General features: G+C 44.1%; 1 protein-coding gene across 1 annotated transcript; it reads right to left on the bottom strand.

Annotated features, from left to right (window-relative positions):
- Positions 1–420: 420 nt before the first annotated feature.
- Positions 421–2,700, bottom strand: MPEG1 (macrophage expressed 1). Its single transcript, XM_007455680.1, has one exon. It carries the CDS (start codon positions 2,610–2,612, stop codon positions 459–461), a length of 2,154 nt encoding a protein of 717 aa, XP_007455742.1. The 5' UTR covers positions 2,613–2,700; the 3' UTR covers positions 421–458.
- Positions 2,701–10,331: the final 7,631 nt, after the last annotated feature.

Here is a 10,331-nt window from a genome sequence, read left to right as displayed (position 1 = left end):
ATGAAATCCAGACAGCTTTTTAAAAACACAAAATAGTGGGAGGGTAACACGTAAAGGCATAAATTCTTAGAGCTCATGAATTGGAAACCATGGCCGACCTCAGATTAAATGCATCTTCAAATTCAAATATCAACATTCTCCCTCCTCTCTTTTTACACATGGGCATTCAGGTGAAGATACTTACTGACGCAGGTAGAGAAAAGACACCTCCCTCGTGTTTTAGGCTCCAGTAGGACTTTTGCTTGAAAAGTCACAACTGTTCTCCAACTTCTCCCGCAACTTTGTCCACATAGCTCTATTCATTTTCTGGCCCAAAGACCTAAGAAAGCAACAAAGTTATATCTGCCTTTTGTTGCATTTGCCACATCAATACTTAGGAAAGCAGAAGTGGAAAGAAAAAATGAAAGACGTGCTTGAAGCTCTGGCTGGAGACGAGAGAAATAGTTTCCTGGGAGAGCCTAGGCTGGACTCTGCGCCTGTTCTTGGTCAAGGGCGTCTCCATTCACGGCCGTGCCTGTAACCAAACTCTGCCTCTCGTCTTGGACCGCCTGGTATCCCCTCTTCTTGTACTTCCGGGTGCCGTAGATGGCCAGGGCAACGACAGCTGCCAGGACAGTGGTGACCCCCAGTGTGACCCCGGCTGCTGCCCCTCCAGACAGACCACTACTGTCCCCATGGATGACCTTCATGGCCCTGCGAAGCTCGAGAGGCTCTCCGAGCCTCCACTGGTGGGTCTGGGAATCTTTAATCCAGGATCTTGACGTCTCAAGATTAGTCACTAGGACAGTGTTGGTGACAGCCTGACTCATGAGGGGTGGCTGGGTGTAAGGTGGGAGCCTGACGGGAGGCAGAGACCCTCCTGTAAAAAGCCCGGCTTTGACGCAGTAAGACACTTGGCACCCGTCACTGATGAGGGCTAGGTGTTGGCTGAAACCCCCTGGACACTTTTTTAGAGAAGGTGCCCCTAAATCTTTGTACATGGCAGAATCCACCAAGGGGTTCCCGACTGCACAGCTAAAGAACCCGCCAAATGGGACGGAAAACCTATATCCCAACTCATAGTCCTGAGAGGTACATACCTTGAGGTTTTCAAAAAGTCTCAATGGAAAATAGCCAGCTGGGCATGACTGTGCATTTGTCAAAGGGTTGACGCTCTTACCGCTGAAGAGGCCACCGAAAAGTAGTCCTGAGTTTTCAGGTACTTGGCCACTGGCCACGCACCAAAAAGCCCTAAATTCTGCCTTGGCCACCCGGAAGACATCTTCACACACCGTCCTGCAGAAGATAAGGAGGGTACACTTCCGTGGACACTCCAGGTGGTTGTAACCCTCCTCGTGGGTCTGGGATAGCAGCTGGACTGGGGTGTAGCCAGAGGGGCAGGAGAAATCGCCAGTGAGTGGATTCTTCTGCTCCAAGTTTCGGCAGAGTTGGACAACCTCATTCCCTGAGAACTGGGTGCATTCCTGGTAAACCCCGCCAAAGGAGAAATTGGTCATCTTTCCCTCGCAAGAGCCATCATCAACGTTGGCCTGGAAATTGAAGTTGGGCGAGTTGATATCTGTGCAGCCGGGGTAGGTGTTGAACATATAATAGCATCTCACGGCAGTTTCCACTGTCTTAGACAGCTTTTTCACCAAGGGTCCTGGCAAGTCAGGCAGCCTGTCAGGGTTGATGAAGAAATACAGAGGCAGGCCAGCTCGGTCCATGGCCACCAGGTGGTTGGTGATGCCCTGCTGCCAGGCCTGGAGGGTGATGCCTGGGTAAAAAGGAAGCCCTCCAATGCTCTGCACCCTGGAGTTGGTTCGGTTGGAAAGGTAGCTCTTGGTGAAGGCGTTCTGTGAGGTGTGGTTCTCCTCAAATTTGAAGTTCACGATGTTTAGGAAGGAGATTCCAGCGGATGCTGTCACTGCACTGCGGCTGCTCTGGCTGTCCTGGAGCAAGGAAGATCTGATGTGGTCCTCCTGAATGAGAGCAGCCCCTGCATCCACACTGGTGATGACATGGGTACCATAGTTGAGGACCAGCAGTTCCGCCAAGTAGGTGGCCATCCGCGTCTGGTTGTTCTCCAGGCGCTCAGAGATGTCCATGAGCTCCTTCTTAAACCCCCAGCTTAGCTCTGCATCTGGGTTGATTCTGACTGTGTAGACCAGGTTTCTTACCTGAACCTGGGTAGTTACAGCTTGGTCCTTCACCTGAAGGGTCTTCATCCTCTGGAACTCAGGGGAGAACTTGCCGTTGACTTTGGAAAAAAGGGAGAGCTCCATGTTGATAGAGTAGGAGGTGCTACTCTGGTAATTCTCCCAGGACTCCAGGATTTTTGAGTTCATCTCCAGGTTGCTCTCTTTCTGGGGAATGGTAAAGGCCTCATCAGGGACGATGTACTGTCCATCCTCTGTGGTCCTGCAGTGGGTGTAAGTCAAGCTCATCACCCGTCCCATGTCCACATTCCGCAGATTATCCCAGCCGCCTCCAGGTAAGACTGCCAGAACAGGTAGTTTTAAGGCATTCTTGCATTTTTGAAATCCATCCTCATCTGTGTCTCCCAGAGGTTTGTTCATTTTAGCCCATGCTGCCACTGTCCAGATAAGGATGGCACCCCTGAAGCTGTTCATGGCTCAGATAGCCCCAGCCTGACGTACTAGCACTAAGTAGCAGCCAGCAAGCTTGGGGCAGACTGAACTGATGGGGAAGAAAGCCGTTGCTGAAACAAAAAGTTCAGCAGTTCTCCTAAAGCCACTAGTTCCTCTTTAGGCTAATCTAATCGCAAAATGGGAAAATGAGAGTCGATTGTAATATTAAGGTCCATCGGGACTTTGAAAAAGTTGTGTTGTACTAGATATGCAAACTTAGCCCTATACCCTTACCAGTTAACTACCCTAACTGCCCCCCCACCTCCCCCAGGACTGGTTACTCTGCAGCAGTAGTGGGCACTCAGAAAAAGTGCAACCACACACTTTGCTGTTACCCCCAGGGGAGTTTTCCAGCTTTGAAAGAAAGCTTTGGTTTTGTTTTTTGTTCACGGTCTTGATGTTTCAGCTTTTCCCTGACTACTCTCTTCTGGGACTTCAATACCAGTTTCCTTTTCCTGTGTGTACAGTTGGCAATAAGTTGGTACCTACTACTATAACTTTAATTTTTTCATTCCATTGTTAAGTGCACGTAACCAAGATAGGTGCGTAAAAATGAATGGGGCTCTTCATTACTCAATTTTTTAAAGCAACAATTCATTTATTATATTATTAGGAGAAGATAATTTCCTGAATTTGCTTCTGTATGCTAATGCTAAGTCTATTAAACCCCATAATTTAGAGCAGTGTTTCCAGGCCCATTGATCTAGAGCCAGGTTTAATTGAAGCCCAGCTCTGTCAATTCTTTGGGACAACTAGTACACTTAGTGGGAACCAGGGAATCCAGAGGAGTTAATGGAAACTCCCAATTTCACCCTTATGGCTCCCCAAATCATACCATGAAACAGATGCAGTGCTGAGACTGAAAAAGTCATGTTTCAATTTACAGGTCACCTACCTGTATGCATTCTGGAAAGAAAGTTTCAAGCAACTGAATTACCACAGATTGTCACTGATGCAGCTGACAAATGTTTTCAGAAGTAATGAGGCCAGTTGCCTAGCTTCACAGGCTAAGCACGACTAGTTATTAAAACCTTAATGTAGAGCTGCCATGTGACCCAGCAATCCCACTCCTGGGCATATATCTGGAGAAAACTCTAATTCAAAAAGACACATGCACCCCAATGTTCATTGCAGCACTATTTACAATAGCCAGGACATGGAAACAGACTAAATGTCCATTGACAGATGAATGGGTAAAGAAGATGTGGTACATACATACAATGGAATACTACTCAGCCATAAAAAGAATGAAATAATGCCATTTGCAGCAACGTGGATGGACCTAGAGATTATCACACTAAGTGAGGTAAGTCAGACAGAGAACGATAAATACCATATGATATCACTTATATGTGGAATCTAATATACGACACAAATGAACTTATCTATGAAACAGACACAGACTCACAGACAGAGGGAACAGACTTGTGGTTCCCAAGGGGGAGGGGGAGTGGGGGAAGGATGGATTGGGAGTTTGGGATTAGCAGATGCAAACTACTACATATAGGATGGATAAACAACAAGGTCCTACTGTACAGCACAGGGAACTATATTCAGTATCCTGTGATAAACCATATTGGAAAAGAATATGAAAAAGAACATATATATATATATACCTGAATCACTTTGCTGTATAGTAGAAATTAACACAAAATTGTAAATCAACTATACTTGAATAAAATAAAATTTTAAAAAACCTTGATAGTATTCTGTGAACCCAGAAATACCACATTCTGGGTCTATTCATGCCTCAGCTATCATGCTCTGGGGAATTCACTTACATTCAAGAGGGACTAATTTATGAACCAGTGTCCATTTTCTACTTGGCTAGAGAAGCAAGCCTCTGTACAGGATGTCCTGGTTAATTTATAAATCAGTTAGTTATAAATTTATAGCTCAGTAGAGTGATCCTAGAATTAGAAAAATTAGAGTTGAAAGCCCTTGAGTACTTCCAGTAAGTCTGTTGAAATATCCGAATACTTCTCTTCAAACTGTTTCAGGGTTAATTCATCAGAATTAGAAAACTCACTTACATTGTTATGAAGACATGCTGACAATTTCTTACTTTTTGTTTTGGTTTTAATAGATCCTGATGAGACTTCACTGTTCTTCAGTGAAAATACAAGCAAGGTGAATATAGATAATCCTATATTCAGGTGTTCCTATATCTCTAAACACTTAGTCATTGTCATTTACTTTTTTTTCTTTTTTTTTTTTTTGCGGTACGCGGGCCTCTCACTGTTGTGGCCTCTCCCGTTGCGGAGCACAGGCTCCGGACGCGCAGGCTCAGCGGCCCAGCCGCTCCGCGGCACGTGGGATCCTCCCGGACCGGGGCACGAACCCGCGTCCCCCGCATCGGCACGCGGACTCTCAACCACTGCGCCACCAGGGAAGCCCTGTCATTTATTTTTGGACAGCCTTCCTCTTCACTTTTATCACAGCAAAAGAAAATTGAATATGACTAAAAGAGCCAACAAAGAGTGAAGTTATAGTACATCCATATGACAAAACATTTTACAGCCATCATAATTATATTTTCAAACAATTTTAATAACATGAGAAATTCTTATGCCATAATGTTATGTGAAAAAGGCATGACATACATTCAATATGACCTCAACCGTGTACAAATATAACTAGAGGAATATACACCAACTGACCCATTGACAGTAATTATATCTAGTCGGTAGGTTTTATGAATCATTTAAATTTTTTCTACTCTTCTCTACATTTTGAGTTTTCAACAATAAGCATGTTTTTACTCATTTAACAAATTTTTATTGAGAATCTACCAAGTACCCAACACAGGGATGGGTAGCCATCACTTTTGCACTCAGAAAAGTAAGCAGCAAATATACATTTAAAAAAACAAAAGAAACCAAATATTTCTGGAATTTCCATATTCCATATACCATATATCATTTGGAGATGATCCAAAGCCTATGACTGTGTTTGCTGTGCTCAAGGAAGCTCTCTTTGCAATTCATGGGGGAAAAATGAAAGAAGTGCTAATGGGAATTTCGACCCAACTTAAATTTGCATATGCCACCAGCAGCAATTGGTTCTCGTAATGGTCACACAGGAGGAATCGACCTCCAAGAGTTTGACCAGAACATTTCACCCATTCTTGTCTTGCTTTACTCTGCTCACCAGCAATTTCTTCCACTTTTTCTTGTCCTGAAAGGCACAGGCAACCGCATAAACTCTCCAAATGGCCACTCTCAAGGGCTTGTGTCTAAAAGCTAAACTTTGGTCTCTAAAAAGGCAACTTTTCTACAAAAGTTATGCATCTGAGGGAAGAGATATGGGAACATATGTATATGTATAACTGACTCACTTTGTTATAAAGCAGAAACTAACACACCATTGTAAAGCAATTATACCCCAATAAAGATGTTAAAAAAAGAAAAAAGTTATGCATCTGCGTTGCAAAAGAGTGATTTCACTTCCTCCAAAAAGAGGCAAGAGGGAAGTCCCACATCTGCTTTCTTTCTCAGCTTGAGCACGTGCTTTCTGACAACAGCTCATGCAGAGCCAAACCATGATTCATGTCTGAGGTTCAGTTCTGTGTGGGCTTGGAGCTGGTCCAGGTGTTCCCTACTTCTGCATTTCACCTGTGGTCTGAAATAGGGAGGAACGTTTGGCTGTGTTTGCAGGGACCATCCCCTTTCTTATTTTTAGCAGGAATCTAGGAAACTGGATTTAGCAAGAGTCTGAAATCTGACAGTCAAATAGTCCCCAAATGGATCAAAGAACTATGACTATCAAAGACTCTGGGATAAACTTGGTTCTGGCAAATCCAGGAGGAATCAGTAACAATGGGACAATATTTTCTTTTCTGAACAGTTGATCGCTAACCTAATGCTCTGAGAATTGCTTTGTCAGCTCCTTCTCCTCAGAGACTATTCTTCTCATCAGGGCTGTTTATGTCCTGACCACAAAAATCAGAACACAGTGGTTTCTTGATTCCTTTTCATCTTGTGAGAAAAAAACAGAAGGCCCATGTGAAATTCTGCATATTCCCAATAAATATGCCAGAATTTGGCCACCTCGACCATTTTATTTCTTTTCTCTATTAACATTTGTCCCTCATGTTTTTTCTAATTCTTTTCCTCCTCAACAACTTTTCCCCTTCTGCTCTTTTTTTCCTCTTTGCCATTTCCATATTTAGGTTTGGAGGACACAAGTCCGTGATTTAAGGTGATATTTCCACTGCACTAAAGAAGGAAATCTTAATGTGGCAGAGACTTCCTCTTTAAGCTACCACTTCCCTATTGCATGTCATGGCAGACATCACTAATCAATCACACCATTAATTCCACTGAGCTCTGAGGCTGCCTCGTTATCATTCTTAGCCCAGTTCCACAGAACATTCTAAAGGAAGCCTATTTCACCCACCCCTTAAATAAATACTTATTGAGCACCTATTACTCAGGCACCCATTGTAGGTACCGTTTTTGCAGTAGCCCATGTCCAATTTAATGCTCTTTTAAGAGTCTGGCTGAGCCGGTGTGCCCTTGGAACTGCTGCTTCCTTTTTTTCTATTCTCCAAGCTAAGGTCCACTGGACTGAGCAGGTAGGACCAACCCATTCCCCCTCCCCATCAGTTTTCAGGTCTCCTAATGACACCAGTCTAATATGAAGAGTGCCTTTATTTATTTATTTTTTGCGGTACGCGGGCCTCTCACTGTTGCGGCCTCTCTCGTTGCAGAGCACAGGCTCCGGACGCGCAGGCTCAGCGGCCATGGCTCACGGGCCCAGCCGCTCCGCGGCATGTGGGATCTTCCCGGACCGGGGCACGAACCCGTGTCCCCTGCATCGGCAGGCGGACTCTCAACCACTGCGCCACCAGGGAAGCCCATGTCACACAGTTTTGAGGGCATTAGTCCGCTGTGTCCCCCTTTGCTTGACAAAACAATAAAACTATTCTCTTCTATTTCACCCAAAACTCTGTCTCTGAGATGCAATTCGGCACTGGTGCACAGAGGCCGAGTTTCGGCATCGGTACCTAGAAGCAGCAAATTCATAAAGACAGAAAGTAGAAAGGGGTTGGGGCAGAGAAGGAGGAGGGGTGTGAAAATGCAAGAAAATTTTGACAATGCGTATTTATTTGGGGTGTTGCAGAGGCAAACTTGAACTGAAGGGCTGCCTTTTGAGATGCAGGCGAAAACACAGCTAAAGGCGGTTACACAAACTTCAAGTCCTCTGTCTGGGTGCTGAGCAGAGCATGATGTTTATTCAGATTGAACTACTCCCCAGATTCTCCAGGCTAAATCTTTCTTCAGCTGCAGTAGCCTCCCAAACCCTCAGATACTTCCCCTGCGAAGAGCTCTGGCTGGTCCTCCAACCCCTCACCTCCAAAGACCACTTGACCTCTCCCAGGAGGAGGTCTGGCCTCTGGCATAGTCTCCACCTGACCCACAGCAAGGGGAAGGTTGCTTGATTTAGCAGATACAAATGTGGGATGCCCAATTACATTTAAATTCCAGTTAAACAACAAATAATTTTTTAGTCAAAGTATGTCCTATGCAACACCGGGGGCATACTTACACTCAGAAAAATATTCATTGTTTATCTAAAGTTCAAATTTGGGAATTCCTTAGTGGTCCAGTGGTTAAGACTTGCGCTTTCACTGACATGGACTGGGGTTCGATCCCTGGTTGGAGAACTAAAATCCCACAAGCTGTGCGGCCAAAAAAAAAATTAAAAATAAATAAAATTACTAAAACAAAAACAACCAATAAATAAAATTCAAATGTAGCTGAGCATCCTATATTGTATCTGGAGACCCTAAACACTACTGGACCAAAAGAGGCCTGGCTTCTCCTCACTTCTGAGCTCACATGAAGCGCTGGGCCACCAGATGTGGGATGTGGCTTCTCCAGTAGTTGGTAAGAGAATACTGGATAATGCAGCCCAGAAATACAGAGGACTTAATTCCTTGTGCTAGTGACACTGAGAGATAGGAGGAATCTGGCACATAATTTGCTCTTTGTTTCTCCCTGCAGTGGACTATTTTGAGGCCTGGTGGTTTTGTGTGCTCTCTCTGAAGACATTTGCGTGACTAAACAATTGTCTATGCCTTTCCTTAAACTGTGATCAGCTCAGTAATACACCCCCTTAGACTTCCTTTGTCTCCTTTGCTGCCTTACCTCCCTTTTCCTTTTACATTTGCTGCCCTGGGATTGTACCTCCCAATGAAACATTAATTAATGTAGAGTATTAATTAATATTATAATGTTCCTCTATGTGCACCTTGCATTTATCACTATTTTAATGGACTTCTTGTCTGACTCTCTCCCCTAGTAAACTGTAAGCTCCTAATGGGAAGAGATCGTGTTTTTTCGGTTCATCATTGTATGACCCGAGGCTGGTGCTATATCTGGTACATAGCAGACACCCAATCAATATATGTTACTATTGAACGAATAAACAAGTGAATAAAGCCAACAAAGCTGATAATATTTCTAGAATATGTCCTCAGTAAATCAGGTCTTGAGTGGTTGGGAATGAATACTTGAGCTGAGGCAAAATTATTATAGGATTTTTGTTCCAACTTACATTAGTATCTCTGAGCACTTACTCTGAGCCTAGCTTGTGTGACTTGTATTTCTTATTACAAAATTTAATTTGGTTTTCTGGTCTGTAATCGTGTCTTGGTGAATTTGGGAGGGCGTAAGCTTAGTGTCTTATATAATACATGAATCATAAGAGCCCAGACAGAATGTTCCTATGTGCCAACTCCTTCTGCCTTATTTACGTCTGATCTGGTATTTAAAGCTTTGATCCTGCAGGACTGAACCCACACCTTGGTTCCCATCCCTGCCAAGTATCTGCATCTAGTGAAGCTGGCCTTGGGGTACTTGGTCCTCACCCCATTCCTTTTCCCTTGCCGTCTCCCTAATCTTCCTATGCAGTGTGCAAGCAGGGCTTGCCTGGAGGGTAGAACAGAGGTTAAGAATGAAGGAGCAACAGTCACTGACTTGCCCAATTCTGATAACATTTCCATTCTGCTGACAGTCAAGAGAAGGACTAAGGGAAATAGGGGAAGAATAGGAAAGAAAAACAGGTCAGTATAATGCAAAATGGTGATAGGAGGGGTTTATTAAAAAAAATCTAGAGGACCTCTCTTGTGGTCCAGTAGTTAGAACTCCATGCTTCCCAGGCAGGGGGTGTGGGTTCAATTCTTGGTCGGGGAACAAAGATCCCACATGTCGTGCAGCATGGCCAAAAAAAAAAATCTAGTTATTCGAACACCAAACCTGAGCTTTGCTAATAAGAGTCAGAGCCCTGATTTGGGGTTTTCCTGGGTCTTAAGTAGGCTTTTCTGCCCCCCCTTTCCTCCTGGTCTTCTCTTGAAGGTAGGTTTTTTTATTTCTATCTTGGGAAATTAGGGCATTGTGGGGCAGTAAAAGTAGCACAGGGTTAGAAATATGGAGACTTGGATTCTATTCCTCATTCTATACTAACCTGCTGGTGACCTTAGGCAAGTCATCTCCCCTCTCTCTCTGTTTCCCAATATGTAAAATAAGAAGGTGTGTTTAGGTCCTTTCCAGCATCTTCATGATGCACGAGTCTGCATTCCAGTTACAACCTGCCTCAATTTGAAAGCTATGGCTGCGATCTTTTATTTTAAAAGTTTCAGAAGATTTTGTTTTGTGCAGGTCATGGCATGTATGTTCTCCCATGTTGTTCCTGCTG

The sequence above is a fragment of the Lipotes vexillifer genome, unplaced genomic scaffold (assembly GCF_000442215.2).
Source record: "Lipotes vexillifer unplaced genomic scaffold, Lipotes_vexillifer_v1.1 scaffold977, whole genome shotgun sequence".
NCBI lineage: Eukaryota > Metazoa > Chordata > Mammalia > Artiodactyla > Lipotidae > Lipotes > Lipotes vexillifer.
The sequence above is the reverse complement of the archived record's forward strand: the minus strand, read 5'-3'. Positions and strand labels throughout refer to the sequence as shown.

Coding starts and splice junctions, on each gene's coding strand:
- MPEG1 (XM_007455680.1), bottom strand. CDS start 2,612: ATGAACAGCTTCAGGGGTGCCATCCTTATCTGGACAGTGGCAGCATGG.